Source organism: Panthera leo, chromosome B4 (genome assembly GCF_018350215.1).
Source record: "Panthera leo isolate Ple1 chromosome B4, P.leo_Ple1_pat1.1, whole genome shotgun sequence".
NCBI classification, from domain to species: Eukaryota; Metazoa; Chordata; class Mammalia; order Carnivora; family Felidae; genus Panthera; species Panthera leo.
Window position 1 is genome coordinate 82,693,024 of NC_056685.1, and position 24,949 is coordinate 82,717,972.

The 24,949-nt window shown below is 39.3% G+C and overlaps 1 protein-coding gene across 1 annotated transcript; it reads right to left on the bottom strand.

Moving 5' to 3' along the window:
• Nucleotides 1–1,139: 1,139 nt before the first annotated feature.
• PTGES3 (prostaglandin E synthase 3) lies at nucleotides 1,140–24,309 on the bottom strand. The gene is made up of 8 exons (XM_042946906.1): nucleotides 23,964–24,309; nucleotides 6,920–7,033; nucleotides 6,701–6,770; nucleotides 6,101–6,199; nucleotides 5,454–5,543; nucleotides 3,483–3,545; nucleotides 2,604–2,628; nucleotides 1,140–2,292 (listed from the first exon to the last, which is right to left on the bottom strand). Coding segments are annotated over exons 1-8 (483 nt in total). The 5' UTR covers nucleotides 23,966–24,309; the 3' UTR covers nucleotides 1,140–2,272.
• Nucleotides 24,310–24,949: the final 640 nt, after the last annotated feature.

Genomic DNA, 24,949 nt, shown 5'->3' on the forward strand with positions numbered 1-24,949 from the left:
TGGACAAAAACTATGGGAACAGATGCCAAACTTAAAAACTCACTCAAGTGATCCTCTCCCCAATAATTTTCTTTAAAGCAATACTAACTACAATTCAGATGAGATAATAATATTTCTCAAGTTTTGACCTATTGATTCACCTTTCGGCCAGAAATACTGGAGTTAGAGGGATCAGATGCCATCCGTAAGGCTTGGTACCTGACTGAGCAAAAGGGATTAATGAAACACTTGAATAGGTTCAAGTGTTTGAACACAAAATAAATTTAATTAAATTTAGAAAATCTTACGAGACAGGACACAGTCAGAAACCCATCAAGCTATACTTTATTTCTATAGCTCAATGGCTGGCAATAAAACCACCAGAACCCTTAATGACTCTAACTTCTAGAACTGATACACAAAATGTTTTGCAAGAGAACTACACTATAAAAATAGAAGGGTTTAACTTCAAAAAAATTTCCCCCTGAAGCTAAAAACTACACTCTACTTATCAATCACACTAATACCTTTGGCATACTCCAGACAAATGCGACCAAGTTTAAAACAATAATTTAAAAGGACTAGAGGTACCTACCTGGCTTAGTCCGTTAAGCATCTGACTCAATTTCAGGGTTGCAAGTTCAAGCCCCATGTTGGGCTCCACACTGGGCATAGAGCCTACTTAAAGATAATAAAAACTGCATTCCCTTAACAGGCCCAGAACCCATGTTATACTTCTATAATATAAGAAAATAGAGTTGAATTTCAAGTGTTATGCCCAGGCCTCCTGGAAAGTAGATGATTTTTCTAGCTGTACCATTTCAAGAAAATGGTTGTGAATATCACTCTGAAGTCATATACTCAACAGGGGAAAGAAAAAATGTTTTCCCTTCTAAACCACCATAATGTCCCATGCAAACCTATTATGGCACACTTCCCATTTATCAAGATTTTGTTGTTTGTGCTCTTGTCTAGCCTGCGACTCCCTGAGCACAGCAAGTACCTGAAGGATTGTCTTTGTAACCCCAGCACTTAAAACTTCCTGTAACACAGGTCCTTAATATAAGACATAAAGTACTGATATAGGAAGCATTTCTATGCTATGACAAATACACAGAAGTTAGAGGGAATAAAAACTGCCAAATGCAGAAGCTCAAAGATTTACAGGAGGACAACACATTTAGTTTTATTTCAATCAAATCACAACACTTTCTTTTCCAACTGCTGCAAAGTGCATCTACAATTTGCTATTACAGATCCACTTTTAAAAGGTTTCCTGTGACATTACAGCAAGCCTCTTTTTTTCCAAACAGAGGAATATTCCCAATTCTTCCTCAAATAAAAACTCCATTCCAGTAAATGGTAATACATGAAATTACAGTAAACCAGACACTTAAAAGGACAGCCAAAAAGTCTTCCAACAGTTTATTAGAAAGAATGTAGGTAGACATTAAAAAAAAAAATCCCCACTGTCATGAACATAAATTGAGGTTTTCAGCCTGGGACAAGCTGAATCAAAAAAAGAAATAAAAAATCCAATAGTGTATTAACATTTTTTTCACTCATTTGCCATACTGACAGTGCAAATACAATTTGGTCTAAATGTACAGACTCTCAAGCAACAATGTACAGCCTTTCTTCGTCCTCCATGCTAAGAGATGTAAAAGTTTAAGGGTCAAACAATACCAAATGTACAGGCTTCAAAACCATCTAAGTTAGGGCATTCACTAGTTTTAGCTAAGATACATCTGGAACACTGACAAGTGATCACTTACAATAATGTGAAGTAAATTTTTTGAAAAATAAAACTTTAGTGGAATAATCCTGGAGGATATACCAGAAGAACAACAAGTTACCAGTTTAAGGTATCAACCAATTTGTTTCATCAGCCACTTTTGAGTCCATGTTCTAAAATCTAAAATTTAGTTCTTTCTTCTAAGCCAAGAGTTTCCTATCATGTCAGTATCTATGTTATGAAGTAAAGGAGACTGAGGTGAAATGTTTTTATTTATCACAACTGCTGTATCAATTGTCTAGGACCTCAACAGCATCATGGAAGTCTGGGAAAAGTTCATGCATAAGGTTATTGCCTTAGCTGACTTAAAACTGCCCCATACAATGGTACATATCAACCCTTAGTGAAGCCTTAAAAAAACAAACAGGTTGAAAAATGGGTTAAAGGAGGCAAATACAGCATCTGCCTTTAGAGCTATCAACTCAGGAATTCTCTCAATTATGAAATCTTGCAGAGAAGTTATTTTTCTTTCTCAAAATCCGGTGATGACAACATTCCTTACTCCAGATCTGGCATTTCTGAAAGATTTTAAAAAAGATTAGTATGAAGTACAAGGGAACAATCAACTTCAAAGTCTTATTAAAAAAAAAAAAAAAAAAAAGCAGTCAACAACAGAGTTAATACTTTCCTAGGGAATTGTCGTTTTATTATTTTTTGCCTTTTCTAAATGTAAATCTCAAAGCATTCAAATTTCTGCTTTGGCTATTATAGGCCATGAAAAAATAATTTTTCTCTCAAGAATTATAAAGAAGTTAATGTCTCCATTTTCAGAGTTTTGTCTTTGATGTGAAATATCACTGTAAAACATACTTTTTACAAAGATACTTACTTTCATCATCACTGTCTTGTGAATCCTGCAGAAGAAGAATTTTGAAAGTTACCAAGTTGATGAAACATTCCTCTGCTAACTGAACAGTTTGCCTTAAAAAGCTGAAGCACTGTACTTTTACTAAAGTAGCAAAAATATGTGGTTATATCAAGCTTATGAATTTAATCACTGGACTTAAGAATAGATTCACTGAAGATGAACAGATGTACAGCTGAGGATCTATCTTCCTGTAAGATGTGTGCCTTTTGGTGGGAATTGGTGCTCACCCTTTAAATCCCTTCCTGTCGGGTAGACTGAATTTTAGTATAAAATGGATTTCACTTCTCTCTTAGCATTCAGTGTAACAGGGAAACAGCTCACTGCGAAGACCACTGGACTGATAGAAGACAAAGAACTCCAACCCTAGCTGCTGAATTGTCTAAACATTTTTCAAACTATACTCAACAACTTTCTTGAAGATGTTAGCAGGATGCCAGAGCGGAATGTTGAGAAGAGTGATCCAGTTTATCCTTCTTATAGATTCACAATGTCCATCTATTTACTCTAGTTTCTGACCAGTTCTGCTGCAAAACCTGTTTAACTCTGTCAAAATAATCCCTAAATTAATTCTTAATTGAATAAGGTATACGATGCAATGATTCTCTTGAAAATCTGGTCCCTTAAGAATGGCCCATGGGACACCAGTTTCCTGGTAGGTACCTATCCTTCAAAAATTAGCACATTTTAAAATCTGCTTTTTCCTGTATTTCTGAGAGAGGGGGAAAAAAACCAACCCAACAAGAAGTGGCAAAAAAGCAATCCTAAATCTATATAAAACAACCTATAAATACATTGTTTCTTACTATTTAAGTAAACAGAGAAAAGAATTTATAGACTTACATCATCTGCTCCATCTACTTCTGGTAAATCTACATCCTCATCACCACCCATGTTGTTCATCATCTATTTGAAGTGTAAAAATTAGTTTTAAAAATGATGTTAAATTAAGCCCTAATTATTAGGTTGCAAGCTCCAGAATAAACCTTAAGTCTGTCATAGATTTCCACCAATAAAAAAAGCAAAACAAATGTTAAGTACCTTCCTTTCCGGAAAAAGTAAATTATAAAATCCTGACAACTTGTAGGGAAGTTAAGACTAAGTTCTCACTGAAGAAAAGTGAAATTATTAAAACTTATCCAGCAAGTTATTTATGTATGATATAGAAATTAAACACCGAAATCCTAAATAGTGCTTACCTCTGGTGCCTAAGGAAAAGAATGGGATTCATTTGTAGTTCTAAAGCTTTGTATCTTAAGCTAAGTGGCATGTGTATTATGGTATTCTCACTACAGTTTTAAATATTGTGAAGAACCAATAAATGATTTAAAATAAAGTCCTTCAGGATGATTAGGTTGTATAAAAGACCTGAACACTGAACCAAAGACTAAACAGCAATAAAAGTTAAAAACAGAAAAGAAATATGATTCTTGAAATAAAAGACACATATTATTATGGAGAAAATACACTTGCATACATGTAAGTACTCTTGTAGACATACAAAACATTGGGACTAATAACAACATACTTACATGAAGTACTAATTTCCTATTTAGTTGTTTCTGATCATAAAGTAAGCAATGTATTATTTAAAAAAGTACATATAACCCAAAACTAAACTATTAACAGATGGGGAGGGACTTATCTTCCCAAGCTACAACTTTTCTATAAATCTCCTAAAATTAAAAAATTCAATAACCATATACAACTTTATACACAAAATTTAAAACTTCTAAAATCTATGCTCACCTGCACTTTACAGTTAAAAGGGGCCTTTGAAAGATCCCTAATCACCAAATTGCTCAGTGTAAAAGTTCTGGGCAATCTAGTCTTAAATAATATGAGTAACTATTAAAGAGTCTCCCTACGTCTGATAGCACTGTTGAACACTTTGGTTAAGTTTCTTTGAGCAAGAAAAATGCTCAAAATGTGCCAAATACAATATTAGGTGTTGAAGATACAATGGCAATAGAAATAGGATGAACTAAATACATTCAAGAGCTATTAAGGAGGTTAAAAAAAAAAAAACCAAAAAAAGATGGCCGCTAATGTTATACTGGATACAGGCAGTAAAAGAATAGTGTTAAGCTGTGACATGCACAGCTGGGCGAAATGGCGGCACCAATTACTACAGGTAAGAAATGGGAATAGCACAGCTGAAAAGAATTGCCCCATCTTCTTTTTCCTCTTTAATTTGAAATCAAGGTGCCAGAACCATGTAAGATGTTAAGTAGTTGCAAACATGGCACTAGATATTTACTATTTTAGCTCTTAGTTTTCAAAGAAACATAACAAAATCTAGTCAATTAAAACCTGACTTCACAAGGTTTATTCTATCCAAAGGGAAATCAATGATTTTGCCCCTTTAGCCTTTGGCAATATGTATTTAAATTCTTTCCTTGATTTTGCTAACTAAAACATCTTTACACACCACTTATCATGCACATCTCACTACCATTTTTGTGTTTAAAGGTTTATATTCATATTACATGGCTCCAAAATGCAAACCAATCCACGCTCCTAAAAAAATCAGTTTAGAATAGAAACTAGCTATATTGCATGAATTGTATAGTTTATTTTTTGTCTTTATACATCAACTTTAGAACTTACCACTAATTTTTAAAAAAAATTATACTATGTTAAGCTTCAGGATTAAATGACCATTTTTAAGATCTTACTTGGTTTTGCTGCAGAATGACCTTGAAAGTAAAATAATGCAGGTCTTAAAATACCACTAGGTGCTTTAAAACCAAATTAAATTCACACAGAAATGTACAGAGAGGGAGGTGGAAAATGCCATTTACAAGAACTTACCTCAGAGAAACGATCAAAATTAGACATGTCTTCATCTGAATCATCCTCCCAGTCTTTCCAATTATTGAAGTCCACACTAAGCCAGTTAAGCTACAGATCAATACAAACATCACCCTATGATTAGCTTAACTTACACTTATTGGTATGTACCTTAAGACTTCATTGCTTGAACTGTGGGTTCGTATTAGTGAGGCATGGAATTAACACACACACAAAAAAGAACAGACTAGCAAAATCAAAAGTCAAATGCAGTACTAGCAAAGATAGTTTCACGAAGCTTCTTTCACAATTGTTAAACAATCCTAACCGCTAGAAACAAAAACAAAACTCATTGGTAGGAACTATTCTCAGGCACAATGGACTTTTTTTTGTAGCACCAAGTATGCTCCTCTGTGATATGTAACTTTTAGATTCTAGGCAAAATCTGCCTCTTGAATTCAGCAAAAGTTCTGCATCTAGTGACTGATCTTCTTCTGACCATACTTGGTTTTAAGTTAAAACTAAAAAAAACCAAGGAAAAAAACCTATAAGAACACAAGACTTTAATAACACTTAACTATGAAATAAAAACATAATATTCCTCATGGAAAACAAATGTGTCTTTTATTACTTAAAAATGTTAAACTCCCCCAAGAAAAGAAACATACCTTTGCCCTTTCTTTTGTTAACCTTGGCCATGACTGGCCAGATTCGCCTTTTCGTAAACAACATAAAATTGACCTGTCCGTTCTTTTATGCTTGGAATCCTAAAAACAAAAACAAAAGCACTATCACACCACTTATCTCTCCAGTATCATACAGAATAGAAAAGTAGCTTGTCATTCCTCAACTCTAATTTTTTTCTCTACATTTTCTCTAAAGGCAAAGAAACATCCCCTAGCTTACTAAACATTTCATTAGCTATCCAAATTGCAAAAAAATTTTCCCTCCCTGCACACGGTGAATAAAATAAAGCCTTAAAAAAAAATCAAGTAAAAAAAATTTTTTGACTAAATATGGTACATTCACAGAATAGTTTAAAAATTCTAAAAGGCTAGACTAAGACAAGCCTAAAGAACAGTGACAGCAAGAACAAAAGGGGGCTGCAGAAAAGTAATTCAAAGGGGAAATATTGCGAAAATATAAATCTCTAGATAGCCTCTGAACTGTTAAGAAAAACAATTACTGGTTACTGCTAAAAAGAGTACTTGATGTTATGTCCATTTCTTCATGATTTAAACTGGAATTAAAGCCTTAAGACTACTTACATTTGGATCAATACAGTGAAAAAGATCAATTTCATTTAAATGTTTAAAATTATCGCTTCCTCCAAGACAACTGTGTAAAAAAAAAAAAAGAAAAAAAAATGAACCTCTTCAAAGAGATAAAGATTAGTAATAACTTCAGTGAAAACAAAACAAGCAAGCCAAAGTTACTTGGTTGTCTGAAATAAGCTTCTTACCCAATGATGTAAAATGGTAATTTACCTGAATGTAAGTTTGGATTTTTCAAAATTTACATTAACATCTTTACTGTCTTCAACACAAAATTCAATGAAGACGTAGTCCCTTCGATCGTACCATTTTGCAGAAGCAGGCTGCCTACAAAGAGATAAAATTAGACAAAGTTAAGCTGGAATTCATTGAGTATTTACATAACCTCCAAAATTTTGGTATATAAGTAACATTTCTCTTTCCCATTAGAAGACGGATTATTTGGAAACAGCTTATTATAATTTCAAACAGAAACTACATCCTTAGGGGCAAGTGAGTGGCTCAGTAGGTTAAACATCTGACTTCAGTTCAGGTCATGATCTCATGGTACCTAAGTTGGAGTCCCACATCAGGCTCTGCACTGACAGTGTGGAGCTGCCTGGGGATTCTTTCTCCCTCTCTGCCCCTCTCCCACTTTCACAGGGGATCATGCTCTTTCTCAAAATAAATAAATAAACTTAAAAAACACCTACATCTTTACTCTTAACAAGTGCATTCCAAGTTAAAACACAACTATAACTAATTTCAGAATATGAAGGAATTAAAAAATGAATCAATGCTCAATAGGGCTAACCATTAGGTAGCCCTGTCAAAATTTATGTGCTACTCCTTTAGAGCCTGGCTACTCAATGTCAATGTCACAGAATTAAAAAATCAGACAGAACTGGGGCGCCTGGGTGGCTCAGTCGGTTAAGCGGCTGACTTCAGCTCAGGTCATGATCTCGCGGTCCGTGAGTTCGAGCCCCGCGTCGGGCTCTGTGCTGACAGCTCAGAGCCTGGAGCCTGTTTCAGATTCTGTGTCTCCCTCTCTCTGCCCCTCCCCCGTTCATGCTCTGTCTCTGTCTCAAAAATAAACGTTAAAAATCAGACAGAACTGAACTGATCCACCGTCAATTGAAATATTGAAATATGTATTCAACATTTTTACTTACAATGTTACAATGCCAGGAGCTTGCATGGCAGTGGCTGGGTGGGTAAAACTGATAGTGTTTGTCTCCAGAAAGTTCTCTTCTGTAGCTTATTTCTGACTATACCAAACAACCATTTTTTTGAGGAACAAATTTTCTTAACCAACTTTAATGATTCTAAATAATGATACTTAAGAATTAAGCTTCTTTACAGCCTCATCTTCTACTCTATCTACAAATGTATTGGATATATACTATACTAGAAGAAGCCTGGAGTATTTGCTTCCTCATTATTCTTCTGCTGTCTCCTGCAATGTACCTGGTCCTCTTCATGGTGTCAGCTGCTTAGAACTCTATCCATCCATTAAAATTATGTTTTAGAATAGGCTTAAAAAACTGCTAGAAGCAAATGCAGTCAAATATAGTTGATTAATAGGAGATAAAGACTGTATGTGGTAAATACTTTTCTTTAAAATTGTTCTTCGTATGGGGCACTTGGGTGGCTCAGTCGGTTAGGCGTCCCAACTCTTAGTTTTGGTTCAGGTCATGATCTCACAGTTCATGAATTTCAGCCCCATGTCAGCGTACTGTGCTGACAGTACAGAGCCCACTTGGAATTCTCTCTCTCTCTCTCCCCCTGGCCCCCCCTTCCCCACTCGTGTTCGCGGTCTCAAAATAAATAAAACTTAAAAAAAAAAAAAATAAAGTTGTTCTTTGTAATCTTTAGACAAATATCTTTATATGTGTAAAAATTCCTAGAATTCACACACAGACCCCAACTACATTTGCCTGTACAGAATGAACCAGAAAGACAATGAGGGCAAGGAAGCAGAACCACATAATTCTCAATGGTTTCACTTATTTTCTTAAAGCAAGCATGTTCTGCTTTGATAATCTAAAAACTGAAGTATTTGGCTATACCAGAATTCTTTGTATTTTTTTGAACTGTTCTATAAACCTAAGATACAAGTTAAAAACTATTAATCATCGTTATGTTCAGACACTACTCATAAATCAACTCAAATGAAAGGAACTGTTTTGTTTCCAAATGCTGAAATTCCCAACCCTAAGGAGTAGCAGTTTAAAGTCCCTCCAATAAATAAAAAGTTGCAACCAACTGCTCACCAACATTTTTACACAACTGTTAAATCTGACTAGTCACATTCCACTTTGGGATATTGATATCAGATCTGAAGTGGGTTATAGTCATTACGGATGGAAGTTTTCAAAGTCCAAAAATACCAGCAAATCAGCAAGAGTAAAGCTATTTCTTTAGGCATCTATCAACAGATTAAAAACAAAAACCAGATTTTTACATGCCTTAGAAGAAAAGTCTAACCAAACTTCTGTTGGACTAAGGAATCACAACTTCTAGTATTATGTTAATATGGCTAACAAATTGAGAGTTTTATGAATAGGTGACAATAGACCACACATTAGCAACTCATTTTCTTTCCAAAACAGTGGTCTGTGATTAACATTTAAAAAAAATACGTATTTGAGTGTGAGCAGGAGAGGGGCAGAGAGAGAGAGGGACAGAGTTCTGAAACAGTCTCTGCAAGGACAGCAGAGAGCCCTATGTGGGGCTCGAACTCATGAACCATGAGATCATGACATGAGCTGAAGTCAGACACTCAACCAACTGAGCCACCCAGGCGCCCCAACATGCTGTCTTTAACTGACAATATTTGCTAACTTAATAGATAAAATTTTAAATGACTAGGTTCACAGATTTTATTAAATAATCTCTACATCCAACATGGGACTCAAATTTACAACCCGAGATCAAGAGTTGCAGGCACACTCTACCAATTGAGCCAGCCAAGCATCCCTAAGTTCAGATTTTCAAACTGAAGTGACCATACAGTATGTTTAAAAAGCGCTAATGAAAATCATCCAGAGCAATGAACACCACAGTGCCAAAATACTATTTCCAACTAAAGGAAACAGATTTCCTATACAGAAATGACTGACCTCAGGCATAAGATAGGATGAGGTTGGGACATCTTGGGCAAACGAAGCTATTAAAAGCTATGAGGTCAGTTATGGGGCACCTGGGTGGTTCAGTTAGCAGAGCATCCAATTCTTGATTTTGGCTCAGGTCATGACCTCATAGTTCATGGGATTGAGCCCTGAATTGGGCTCCACGCTGACAGCACGGAGCGTGTTTAGGTTTCTCTCTCTGCCCCTCCCCAACTCGCTTGCGGGCTCTTGGGGGGTGGGGGAGAGCAAAACAAAACTATGAGGTCAGAACCAGAGGCAATAGTAAGGGTCTCCCTGCATTGGCCAATGAGAATTCTAGGTTACCAGAAGATGCTACAGATCCAATTCTCTACAAATTGGCTGTTAACAGAAAAAGAATTAGGCATTTTTCCTTCTTTCTCTTTATGAAACTTTATTTATGGTAACTGGATAGATAGATCAATTCATAGAAGGAAACTTCTTTATAGAATTTCAGCTTTGGAATGGAATACAATTGTGGGGGGGGGGCATGTGTCACCATTTTGCAACCTTTAAACTGACTTGGCAATGATCAATGGATGAAACCATTAAAATGATTAGATTAGGGGCACTTGGTGGCTCAGATGGTTGAGCGTCTGACTTCAGTTCAGGTCATGATCTCACGTTGAGTTCAAGCCCCACGTCACGTCAGGCTCTGTGTTGACAGCTCAGAGCCTGGAGCCTGCTTTAGATTCTGTGTCTCCCTCTCTCTGCCCCTCCCCCACACATGCTCTGTCTCAAAAAGTAAAAACATTAAAAAATTTTTTTAAAGATTAGATTAATAGTTAATAAAGAATTTACAATTAATAGTTAATAAAGAATTCAGCATCACTAAAAGTGGGACAACCAGACCTACAACCTCCTAATCTGATGCAACATGATATACTCCATAGAAAACTTAATTCCAGTCTATAAGAAGAGAAAAAAAAAATTTTTTTTTAATTTTTTTTTTTAAACGTTTATTTATTTTTGAGACAGAGAGAGACAGAGCATGAACGGGGGAGGGGCAGAGAGAGAGGGAGATACAGAATCGGAAGCAGGCTCCAGGCTCTGAGCCATCAGCCCAGAGCCCGACGCGGGGCTCGAACCCACGGACCGCGAGATCGTGACCTGAGCTGAAGTCGGACGCTCAACCGACTGAGCCACCCAGGCGCCCCCAAAAAAATTTTTTTTAATGATACAATGAGGAAGGGAGAAATCCAGAATACTGTTAAATCAATGCTATAAAGAAGAGAAGGGACTGCTCTAGATTAAAAGAAACCGAAGAGTTATCAAACACGTAGAGGGACACCTGAGTAGTTTTTCAGTCAGTTAAGCATGATTCTTGATTTCAGCTCAGGTCATGCATGATCTCACAGTTCATGAGATGGAGCCCCAAATCGGGCTCTGCGCTGACAGCGAGGGGCTTACTTGGGATTCTCTCTCTGCCCCTCCCCAAGCTGCACTCACTCTCTCAAAAATAAACTAACATTAAACAAAACATATCCAATTTATGCACCTGGTCTGCAACCCCCCCCCCCCCACCCGACCTAAACATAAAAAGAGATTACTGAAACTGTGACCACCTAAATACAGACAGGGCATTAGATATTAGAGAATATGAAAATCATTGTTAGTTTTTTTAGGCATGAAAGGCATTGTTTTTACGGGGGTGGGGGGGGGAGAGTCCATTCAAGATGAAAACTTAAGTATATGGGGTTTGCTTTAAAAGACTTCAGGAGGGATGTCTGCATGGCTCAGTCGATGAAGTGTCATGATCTCAGGTAATGATCTCACGCTGTCATGGGATCCGTGTCTGGCTCCATACTGGCAGTGTGGAGGCTACTTGGGATTCTCAGTCTCCTCCTCTTTTCGCCCCTCCCCTGCAAACACTGTCTCTCGTGCTGTCTCAAAAATAAACTTGAAAAGAAGAAAAAAAAAGACTCCAGGAAAAGGAAAAGAGGATAAATAAAGCAATGTGGCAAAGGCCTACTAAGCATTTAATCTGGATGACAGGTAGATGGGGATTATATTCATTATGCTTTTTTTTTATTTTTTATTTTTTAATGTTTATTTATTTTTGAGACAGAGACAGACAGAGCATGAACGGGGGAGGATCAGAGAGAGGGAGACACAGAATCTGAAACAGGCTCCAGGCTCTGAGCAGTCAGCACAGAGCCCGACGCGGGGCTTGAACTCACGGACCGCGAGATCATGACCTGAGCTGAAGTCGGCCGCCTAACCGACTGAGCCACCCAGGCGCCCCATGCTTTTTTTTTTTTTTTAAAGGTTTATTCATTTTTTGAGACAGAGAGACAAAACATGATTGGGGGAGAGGCAGACAGAAGGAGACACAGAATCTGAAGCAGACTCCAGGCTATGAGCTGTCAGCAGAGTCCAATGTGGGGCTCGAACTCACGAAACATGAGATCATGACCTGAGCCAAAGTCAGACACTTAACCAACTGAGCCACCCAGGCACCCCTCTTCATTATACTTAAAAAAAAAAAAAAAAAAGTTAGACCTTCCCTATGACCCAGCAGTAGCACTGCTAGGAATTTACCCAAGGGATACAGGAGTACTGATGCATAGGGGCACTTGTACCCCAATGTTTACAGCAGCACTCTCAACAATAGCCAAATTATGGAAAGAGCCTAAATGTCCATCAACTGATGAATGGATAAAGAAATTGTGGTTTACATACACAATGGAATACTATGTGGCAATGAGAAAGAATGAAATATGGCCTTTTGTAGCAACATGGATGGAACTGGAAGTGAAATAAGTCATACAGAGAAAGACAGATACCATATGTTTTCACTCATATGTGGATCCTGAGAAACTTAACAGAAGTCCATGGGGGAGTGGAAGAAAAAAAAAAAAAAAAAAGAGGTTAGAGAGGGAGAGAGCCAAAGCCTAAGAGACTCTTAAAAAACTGAGAACTGAGGGTTGATGGGGGGTGGGAGGGAGGGGAGGGTGGGTGATGGGTATTGAGGAGGGCACCTTTTGGGATGAGCACTGGGTGTTGTATGGAAACCAATGACAATAAATTTCATGTAAAAAAAGTTATTAAATGATTCTAGCAGGGACTAGTTTCTTTTTAAGTGTAACCAAGTCTAACTTCGAAATTGTGTTACACTTAGTTAACAGGAGGATTCTTTTCCCAAAACATTTTACAAATAGTATTTCAATAAACTCTAGACAAGCACACTAATGGTGACATGGTTATTACAATGGCTGTATAAAAAGCCAAGTAGTACACTACTCTTTAATTTGTTCATATTGAGGACACTGGAACCAGAGATCTTTTTCTTTTCCTCAAATTCACATTAAGACTTCAGAATGTGAGTAATAGGTTTGGAAAGAGAATCTTTAAAATGAAATCTTAAGGTGGGCCATAAATTTAACATGACTGGTGTCCTTACAAAAGATTAGGACACAGAAGAAAGAGCTTGTGAAGACGCAGGAGAAGAGGCCCAGTCATCCCATTTCTGGTACTTTGTTATGCAAGCTAATACAATCATTTTCCAAATAACAAAATTAAATGATCATTTAAACCAGGGGTTGGCACAGAAGCCAAAAATGGTTTTTATATTTTTAAAGAGTTATAAAAACAAGCATGTAGGACAGAGATATTTGTGGTCTGCAAAGCTTAGCATTTACTAGGTAATGCTGATTTCAACTATCAAAAATACAAGAGGGGACCCTACATGTAACCAAAAACCAGTAAAAAACACATATATTCACTCAACTGGAAGAGAGCTTGATTTTGAAATCCTGCTTGTCTTCTGTGAAACTCACATCCCTTTTTTTCTAGTAACCAAAAGAGGAGCAGGTTTAGCTTGAACACTAGCTCATAAACTAATTATATTGGATTTATCTCTAGCCTTATACTAACATTGACAAAACTTGTAACCACTGTCCAAGTCTGTCAGTTCACCTTAATAGTAAATACCTATGGATGTAAAAACTTTTTTCACTTCTGCATATGCTATGTAAATAATCCCCTACTTAAAACAAAACAAAACCAACCTCCTCCCCAACATATGGGACATTCCTCAAGGTTCCAGTTTCAGCCCCACATCTGGCTCTCTGCTGTCAGTGCGGAACCCACTTGGAATCCTCTTCCTCTCTCTGCCCCTATCCCACTTGCACTCTCTCAAAAATAAACATTAAAAAAAAAAAAATTGGTTAAAACATACAGACAAATGTACTGGAGAAAATAGCAATAACGACAATTTTTTAAAAAAAGTTCTACTTCTGTAAAAGTATTTAAGGAACTGAAAAATGTGATACAAAGATGCTAATTAACAATAACCTTTATGATAAAATAGGCAAATATATATTATTTTTTGGGAGAAAACGCGCAAGGGCGTGTGCACAGGGGAGAGACACAAAGAGAAGGGGACAGAGGATCTGAAGTTGGCTCTGTGCTAAAAGCAGAGAGTCCAATGTAGGGCTCAAACTTATGAACTATGAGATCATGACTGGAGCCAAAGTTGTACCCTTTAACCAACTGAGCCACCCAGGAGCCCCAATAGGCAAAAATATTTTTAATCTGTTTTATCTTTAATTAATGGTCTCATTAAGAAATCAATCAAACAGGGGCGCCTGGGTGGCGCAGTCGGTTAAGCGTCTGACTTCAGCCAGGTCACGATCTCGCGGTCCGTGAGTTCGAGCCCCGCGTCAGGCTCTGGGCTGATGGCTCGGAGCCTGGAGCCTGTTTCTGATTCTGTGTCTTCCCTCTCTCTCTGCCCCTCCCCCGTTCATGCTCTGTCTCTCTCTGTCCCAAAAATAAATAAAAAAACAAAACAAAACAAAAAAACAAACAAAAAAAAAACGTTGAAGAAATCAATCAAACAGTGGGTGCCTGTCAGCCCAGAGCCTGCTTCGGATTCTCTCCCTGCCCCTCAGAATAAATAAACTTATTTTATTTTTATTTTTTTTTTTTAAATTTTTTTTTTTTTTTTTTAACGTTTATTTATTTTTGAGACAGAGAGAGACAGAGCATGAACAGGGGAGGAGCAGAGAGAGAGGGAGACACAGAATCTGAAACAGGCTCCAGGCTCTGAGCTGTCAGCACAGAGCCCGACGCGGGGCTCGAACTCACGGACCGTGAGATCATGACCTGAGCCGAAGTCAGACGCTTAACCGACCGAGCCACCCAGGCGCCCCCTTTTTTTTTTTTTTTTTAACGTTTATTTATTTTTGAGACAGAGAGAGACAGAGCATGAACGGGGGAGGGGCAGAGAGAGAGGGAGACACAGAATGGGAAGCAGGCTCCAGGCTCTGAGCCATCAGCCCAGAGCCCGACGCGGGGCTCGAACTCACGGACCGTGAGATCATGACCTGAGCTGAAGTCGGACGCTTAACCGACTGAGCCACCCAGGCGCCCCTAAATAAACTTATTTTAAAAAACTGTTGGGGAGGAGGTAGGACAGAATCAGTTAAAGGGGAACCTAATGGCAATTACCCACAATTAAGAGAGATAGCGTATCCAAAACATAACCAATAAACGATTCCCAAAATAAATATTCCCAAAATAAAGGACTCAGAAGTCAAATGTACTTGGAGAATATATACTGATTTAGTAGTACTTCTTTTCCAGGTTTCCCAAAATACAGCAAAGCCTCAATTAACAGAATATAAAATCAGATAGTTGATTTATAAGTAGCTCTCATCAGCTTTATCTTTCAACTACTGACCACTGATCTACTTTCTAATCTATAGCAGATACAGTTGAATTTGGTTCAAATGTGACAGAGCAGAATACAGGACTACTAGTAAAAGACCCCTTTTATGCTCAACTCTCACCATCAAGCACCTCATGTAGGGGTGCTACATGAAGAGTTTGATGGTGAAGGATGGGTCTGAGAGAAAGAGGCTGCTTGGGATTCTCTCTCCTCTGCCCCTCCTCCACTTGTGCAGGAGATGAGCTGCTTCCTTGAAACTTAAAAAAATGGCCTCATGTAGACAAGTCTAACAGCTAAAATACATTTAGAGTTTGAATGTTATTCAATAAATAAATATGTATTAAGCATGGGGCTAAGAATTGTTCTGGAGACAGAGCAATGAACAAAATAGACAAAGCTTACAATTCAAGTTAGATGAAATTTAGTCCAAAAATCTCCTAAGAAATATGGGGGTAAAGGGATCGGATCCATTACTAGTGGCCTTTATTAATGTGTAAACAGGCAATATATCATAAGACAAGGTTCTCAAAAACAAGCAAACAAACAAAAAAAGATAACATTTTCTGGTTATCAGCACAGCTGAGCTTTAAAAAACAACACAGGAGTAGGGACCCTCTAAGCAGTTGAAAATCCAAGAACTTATGACCCCTAAAACTTAGCTACTGTTGATCAGACCCTCACGAGTAACACATACTTTGCATGTTATATATATTATACACTGTATTCTTACAAAGAAGCTAGAGAAAAAACAATGTCAAGAAAAATCACAAGATCGCTCTCTGCTCCTCCCCTGCTTGCTCTGTCTCTCAAAAATAATAAACATTAGGGGCACCTGGGTGGCTCAGTCAAGTGTCCAACTTCGACTCAGGTCATGATCTCACAGTCGTGGGTTTGACCCCTGTCAGGCTCTGTGCTGACAGCTCAGAGCCTGAAGCTTGCTTCAGATTCTCTGTCTCCCTCTCTTTCTGCCCCTCCCCCACTCATGCTCTTATCTCTCTCTCTCTCTCAACATTAAAAAAAATAATAAACATTAAAAAAACTTTTTTAAAAAAACAGGGCACCTGGGTGGCTCAGTTGGTTAAGTGGCCAACTTCAGCTCAGGTTATGATCTCATGGACTGTGAGTTCAAGCCCCACGTTGGGCTCTGTGCTGACAGCTCAGAGCCTGGAGCCTGCTTCAGATTCTTTGTCTCCCTCTCTCTCTCTGCCCCTGCCCTGCTCACACTCTGTCTCTCTCAAAAATAAACATTAATATATATATGTGTATGTGTGTGTGTATATATATACACACACACACACACACACACACACACGTGTGTCTGTGTATATATGTGTGTGTGTGTGTGTGTGTATATATATAAAAAATCTATATTTATGGGGTATCTGGGTGGCTCAATGGGTTAAGTGTCTGACTCTTGATTTCAGCTCAGGTCATGATCTCACAGTTCATGGGATTGAGCCCTGCACTGTCAGCATAGAGCCTGCTTAGGATTCTCTCTCTGCCCCTCCCTTGCATGTGCTCTCTCAAAATAAATAAACTTAAAAAAAAATACATTTACAGTACTGTACTTATTGTAAAAAAAAATCTACCTAAGTGGACCCACAGAATTCAAACCAGTGTTATTCAAGGATCAACTGTACTTAACTAATTATTGACAGTTTCCTTACAAGTTTATTCTTTTTTTCCCCTTATAAATTTGTTAATGGAGCATGATTATTTGTCTGAATTAAAAGATCACTTTGAATTCTAAGATAAAACAACAGAAATCAAATAACTAGCTTTTTACTAGAGCTTAATAATCAAGTAAATATCTTCTAGGTTTAGGAATAAACACATTTCTATTAAATAGGAAGTTTCTTAAAGACTAGATTCACTCATTTTTTTTAATACATCTCTAAGTATCTTTAAATATCAAGATTACAGATGAAAACATTAAAATCAAGAAAAAAAGTCAGCAATAAAAAGATGTTATAAAATTCAGAATTACTGATTTTCTAAAACTAAGTTTTCAACTTAGCTTAAACTAGTCTATCATTTGCAAAAGGGAATCAAGACAGTGGTAAATCTTTTTCACTTTGTAGTAAGTGAGGAATGATATGGAAACGTGAAATTCTGTTATATAAAGGGAAAAAAGTAGTTCCAGGTTCATAGACTGAGCAGTTTTTCCTCCCTCAAAAGCCCTGTCTACAAATGTCTAAAACCAGTCTCTTACACACATATTCTTTCCTTAAAGAAACCCCAAGATCTGCTTCTCATACTTTCAGATCATCTGTACATCAGTTGTACCACCACGTAAAACTTTCCGGAAAGGTGATCTGAATACACATGCTACTCCTGTGGCTTCCAAATTATGTGCCAAGGTGCATCAGGGCACCATGAGAAACTTAAGAGGGCTGCTGAGATTTTAAGTTTGAGAAAAATTTAGTGATACTCAATCTCATTCAAGACACCAAGTGGTTCAGTTTCAAGGTAGACTGCACTACATCCCTCTCCATTAACCTTCATCTTTGCACAGTTGTATTTCTGGTGGTTGCTATAATTTAATAAAGGGGGGGGGGGCTACAAAAAAAAAGCAGCGGGAAACAGAAATTGAAATGGAAGTACCCAATCTGACTTCAAGGTATAAGTTACGCAGTGCCGGGGCACCTGAGTGGCTCAATCAGTTGAGCATCTGACTTCAGCTCAAGGCATAATCTCAAGGTCTGGAAGTTCGAGCCCCACATCAGGCTCGCTGCTGTCAATGCATGAAGCCTGCTTTGAATCCCCTGTCCCTCTCTCCTTCTGCCCCTGCCCCGATGGCTCATGCTCTGTCTCAAAAATAGACATTGAGGGGGGAAAAAGGTACACATGCCCAAAACACATACATATTCCATTACTAAATGGTGATTATAAAAGAAGCTACTTATTTCAACTTTTGTGGATTAGTTTTTGAAAGACTACTAACTAGGCTGTTAGGCAAATTACTTAAGTTGTTTGGACCTAGCTACCTAATAAACAGAACTGTTATTCCTTTTGGCCAACACCATAAACACACACACACACCCTACTAAGACAAAAAAGGGGTAAACCAAGAACACTTGTGAAACCTCTATATTAGTTCCTTTATTTGGTAATTCCTACTCTAAAAAAAAAGTGAGGGGTGGCTCAGTGGGTTCAGTCCAACTATTGACATTGGCTCAGGTCATGATGTCACAGTTCTTGAGTTTGAACCCCATGTTGTGCTCTGTGCTAACAGTGTGGAGCCCGCTGGGCATTCTCTCTCTCAAAATAAAAAATAAACTTGGGGTACCTGGGTGGCTCAGTCAGTTAAATGACTTCGGCTCAGATCATGATCTCATGGTTGAGTTCGAGCCCCACGTGGGCTCTGTGCTGACAGCTCAGAGCCTGGAGCCTGCTTCAGATTCATTCTCTCTCTCTCTCGCTCTCTCTGGAGCCTGCTTCAGATTCTGTGTCTCCCTCTCCCCCCCCCCCCTCTCTCTCTCTCTCTCTCTCTGCCCCTCCCAGGCTCATGCTCTGTCTCCCTCTCTCAAAAAATGAACATTAAAAAAAATTTTTTAAATAAAAATAAATATATAACTTAAAAAATTTAAAACAAAAAAATGAAAGAAAGCTGTTCTTAAAGACAGGATTTCCCCCAATAAACTTAGTGCCTTTCTTCCATCCAACTCCAACCTTCGTACATTCCTACTTCTGTGCACACATCACTTTAAACATCCTCAAAGCAAACACAACAATTTTTCTTCATAGAAATAAAATTCAAACAAGGTCAATGTCTCACTGCCTCCGTCACAAATTTCAGAGCCTTGGGGCTCCACAACCATATGTCAAGAAGTGACACAGGTTTAACAAACAATTTAGACGATATTAGCAAAACTACAGAGATATAGTTATTTCTTTGGAAATTAAAAGTTTCACCTGGAAAATTATCCTCCCTTTTTGTAAAGTGGAAAAAATAAGGCTTCTGTCAGAAATCCTGAGTTCCAATCCTATTTGGGACAGTTCCTCATACTAATTAGCACTGTGTGAATTAGTATTTGAAAAACTAGATCCTGGAACTTAATACATATTAAAAATTTTAAGAACACCTGTCTGTGACTTAGATCCTTTCAGTACACAAAGATAATTAAAATGCTGAGTTAGAAAGGGCCCAAAAAAAACACTTTATAGCAATAAAGTATGACAACATGTGAAGATTAACTACTGCACAGAAAATCCCTAATAGCACATTTTGACTTTGGACTACAATATGAAGGAGTTCATACTACTGCTCAAGGTAATATTTAAAGTAATTGGTGGGGCGCCTGGATGGCTCAGTCGGTTAAGCGTCCAACTTGGGCTCAGGTCATGATCTCGCAGTCCGTGAGTTCGATCCCCACGTCGGGCTCTGTGCTGACCGCTCAGAGCCTGGAGCCTGTTTCAGATTCTGTGTCTCCCTCTCTCTCTGACCCTCCCCCGTTCATGCTCGGTCTGTCTCAAAAATAAATAAACGTTAAAAAAAAAAAAAATTAAAGTAATTGGCATTTTCCTGAAAAACCAGAAGTTCAAAGGTGTCCTGGTGAAGCAGAGAAGTCAGCCTCAATTTAAAATCTATCAGTGCCAATCTACAGAGTAAATAATACAAAGTTTACTACAACACACATTGCATTTCTGTAATAAAATACGCTAGGTGCAACAATCTTCAATTTAAGAACTCTGATAAAGTATTGTAAAAATTTAAGGGCTAGAGACTAATTCTGAATAGTTCATATCACAAAAGTATTTTTTCCTGAAAAGTGACAATCACTACCACCTAAGACCTCAAAATGATAATAGCTTCAAGATTTTAAAACAGAAGGGGCGCCTGGGTGGCTCAGTCGGTTAAGCGTCCGACTTCAGCTCAGGTCACGATTTCACGGTCCGTGAGTTCGAGCCCCGCGTCGGGCTCTGGGCTGATGGCTCAGAGCCTGGAGCCTGCTTCTGATTCTGTGTCTCCCTCTCTCTCTGTCCCTCCCCCGTTCATGCTCTGTCTCTCTCTGTCTCAAAAATAAATAAACGTTAAAAAAAAAAAAATTAAAAAAAAAAAAAAAAAAAAGATTTAAAACAGAAAATACAATTAAACATGGGAATCTTAATTAACAGTACATACTGGTCTGCACTGATTTATCCCTTCCAGTTTCTACTGCTTTCTAGTTAAAGTCTAACTAAGCACAGAAAAAAAAAAAAAAAAGAAAATCCAGTTGCTAGGTTACAGTGGTTAAGAAATCAACACTGAACAAAAACCATCATCAGTTACTCTTCCTTAACTACAGAAATTAACCATACAGCATATACTCACTATTACCATTTATGTTGGAGGCTAAAGAAAAACTAATGATTTTGTTTTTAGGACTCAATTCTATAAAGTTGAATGATGGCAAAGTATTCAAGATTTCAACCAATGTTAGAGACAGTCACAATATGTTTCTGGACAATTTATTAATTCAAGTATAAGACCACTGAAAGAATGACTTCAAATAGCTCAAAACTGAATAAAACAGGGACTCCTGGCTGGCTCTGTTGGAGGAGCATGGGACTCTTTGATATCCGAGTCCTGAGTTCGAGCCCCACGTTGGGTGTAGAGATTACTAAAAAGAAGAACAAAAAAACTTAAATAAAAACAAAAACCTTTCCTTTAAAAAAACATTTTACTTTCTATCTATGGTTACTGAGTTCAAATTAGAATTAGAACTACAGGGGCGCCTGGGTGGCTCAGTCGGTTGAGCGTCCGACTTCAGCTCAGGTCACGATCTCGCAGTCCATGAGATCGAGCCCCGCGTCGGGCTCTGGGCTGATGGCTCGGAGCCTGGAGCCTGCTTCCGATTCTGTGTCTCCCTCTCTCTCTGACCCTCCCCCATTCATGCTCTGTCTCCCTCTGTCTCAAAAATAAATAAACATTAAAAAAAAAAAAAAGAATTAGAACTACAATAGCTTAAAAAAAAAAAAAAAAAGCAGTAACAATTAACTAGCACACCTCCCTTCTCCCCCACCCTAGTTTGAAGGAGAGAGGTCTTAAAATCTCAGCCTTCTCAAAAATCAGGTTGAGTTTTTATGTAAACTATTAGACTAAACCTTAAAAACCTGATCGAAAAAAATGTACCTAGACAATCACTACTAAAGAGTATTCAAATGAGAAAAAAAAAAAAGACCTTAAAACTCTTAAAATATCCAGACGTAAAAGTCTCTCTCCACATCTAAAATAATGTTTATATCATGTTCAGAACATGCCAATGAATGACTCTTGATCTCAGGGTGTTGAGTTCAAGCCCCAAGCTGGGGGGTAGAAATTACTTCAACAAATACATAAACTTAAAAAAAAATTTTTTAAATGTTTATATCAAACATCAACAAATGGATCCTTATCAATAAGCCAGGTTCTTCCCAGGACTGGAAGACCCACTGAAGGGTTTTTCTAACTCAAATAACAGATTCATAATACTCCTCTTGAAACAGTAAGTTTGTTGAATACAATTAGTTCAACAAGATCTCCTAAATTTGCAAGATGGCATTTATTTTAAAAAGGAGATTTATGGGGCGCCTGGGTGGCTCAGTCGGTTAAGCGTCCGACTTCGGCTCAGGTCACGATCTCGCGGTCCGCGGGTTCGTGCCCCGCGTTGGGCTCTGGGCTGATAGCTCAGAGCCTGGAGCCTGCTTCCGATTCTGTGTTTCCCTCTCTCTCTGCCCCTCCCCCGTTCATGCTGTGTCTCTCTCTGTCTGAAAAATAAATAAAAACGTTAAAAAAAAATAAAATAAAATAAAAATAAAAAGGAGATTTATGTGGTCTCTTCAAAACACTCAGGTTGAAAGCATTCTTGTAATTTAGACTGCTTTCTGGAATACTGACTGTTAAACTTTCCATCTGAGGTTTGAATTTATTTACTTAATGTCTCTATTTAACTATTTCATGTGACCTCCCAAAAGTATATTTCAAATAATTTTAAACATATTTCTTAGTGAAAAGGTATTTTGTTTGGCTACATTAGTCTATTAACAGTTGGCAGCTTACCTAAGCATTTATTTCCTCAGTGAGTTTCAAAATATAAAAGGCACCTTAAGACTAACAATCCTGCTACATTTTTTGGAATAAAGCTTTTCCAAAGAAAAGTGAAAGCTACTTTACATAAAGATATTATATTGAATACCAATGGGGAGGGGCAACCCTTCCAAAATTCTAGATGTCCCCTTTACACAATAATACTGTGTTCCAGAGGCTTGCTCTCCATCATTAACCAACAGCAGCGTATCCTTTAACCCAATAGAATCATCATCAGTATCTTTAAGTAACCCTTTGGAAGTGCGTTACTTTTCACAGGAATTAAACTTGTTACCTTTCAATCACTCTCTGTACGTATCTTTCAGGGAGCAGTTAGTACCAAAAAAAAAAAAAAAAAAAAAAAAAATCCTATAAAACCGATAGTTCTCACATCTGGAAAGACAGAGTTTTTCCTGAAAAGAATGTAAGCCCTGAAAGTGGGAGTGCCAAAAATTTTATTAGGTTTAAAAAAAAAAAAAATCACTAAGGTTTTTCTTTACCATCATCAAACTAAAATTCTTAAAAAAAAAAAAAAATCCTTGTCACCTCAACGTAAATAAATGTAAGCTCTTAAAGGCAACAAAAAGGCAACTACATACCTATTTCACCCTTAATTAAAATAGGATAATGCAACCTCGCCTCAAGTTTAATGCAGAACACTGAAAACGTCCACAAGTATCTTTCCACTCGACACGTGCGGAACGACCTGCTCAATGCTAACTCCTCGAGCCATGGACAAGGGTGAGTTTTGGCAAGCTTCCCCCCTTTCAAGGGATTGGAGTTAGGAGGCCTGGAAACGTCCATACCCAAGAAATCACGACCCCGGAAAGGAAAATAAGTTGTGGGGACGGTGTGACCTCCCCGCAGTTGCCTAGCAGTACTGTCGCTCACGGCGGAAGGCCGCGTGGTGCTCTGCGGGGAGCACGGCCAGCCTTCTGGTAGCACCCACCACAGGTGCACTTGGCCCAGGGCCTGGTCCCAACATCACCGAGGGGCAGAACCAGACTGCCCCAAAAGCGAAGTGGCTATCCAAGAGGCCCCGCGCCTTGAGAAAGCCCGCACGGCAGAAAACTCACAGAAGAGTAAGGCCTAAGGCTAAGTTACGGAGTTAGAGTAACCGGGACTGGCAAAGGAGGAAAAGTGGGATTTCCGGCGCGGGGAAGGCGAGGAACCGTTCCGAGGTGGGGAAAGCGGACATCTGGAGGAAAAATGTCCTCCACCCGCCAACGGTAACCGGAACAAGGATACTGGACCTCCCACCACAAGAAAGAACGACTGCCGCCACAGAAGGGAGAAAGCCGAGGGGGTCGAAAGCGGGGGATTGGGGGGGGGGGGGGCTTCCCGGCAGCCCCCTGCGCGGCCTCGGCCTCCCTCCGGGGCGACCTTCCTTCGGCGGGGTGTCGCACTCACATCGTGAACGGGGCAGGGGGGACGGGCGAACGGGTGGGCGGGCCTCTCCGGCGGCAGCTGCTGGGCAATCGACTCTACTCCGGTGGCGACTCCGGCGTTTTCTTCCCGGTCGCGGCCTCTTCTCGCTTCCCTCAGGCGACGGTGGCGGCGGGCTCGACCTGGGTCCCCAGAATGCACCGCGCGGAGAGAGCGGCTCCTCCGATCGGGGAGAAGAGGAAAGTGTAGGAAAAGGGGCGCGAGGACGGAAAATGAACGTGCGTGCGTGCGAGCGAGGGGTGGTGAGGCCGGGCGGCGGCTGGTGACGCAGCAAAATGCCCGGGCCCTGCCGCCGCGCGTGCGCACTCTTTGTTTTCGGGCTCCTGCGCGGTTTTCTAGAGATATCTACGGAAAGGGCGGGGCCTCCCAGCTCCTTCGCGATCCTTCCTAGCTCTGGCCCCGCCCTGCGTCTGCTCCCTTCGGTCCGGCGGGTTCCCGCCTCTCCTCCCGCGCTCCCCCCTCGCGTTAGAAAACCGTTGGCCGCCCTAACCGCCTGGCCACGCGCGTTGGGCGATCTCCGGGAGAAACGGCTGTGTTGACAGCAGGAGGAAGGCCGAAGCGGAGGGAGGCCAAGTCGGGAGACTTGAAAAGTGAAACAGATTGGTTACTTTTGAGGGAGTAAGCCAGTCCACTGAGGAAACATTCTCTCGCAAAAAGATATGAAAAGCCTGTGCTCGTGATATTTGCGGGAAATATCTAACTTCAGAATCGAGAGCTGGGTGCACCTGGCCATTTTTCTCTGCTTCCCCAGGGGCTGGAGACTCTTATCCAGGGGCAGCGGAAATCTGAGGTCTTGGTTGAGGAGAAACGTTTGTCATTTGGGGAGGGCATTTGCCCTTGTTTTGAGATAATTAGGCCTATAGGTGAGACAGGGGGGTTTTGTCAGTGGAGAGTCGAAGTTTGTGGGAATGGGGAGATGAGATGAGGACACTCCTTGTCTTCAGGCACAT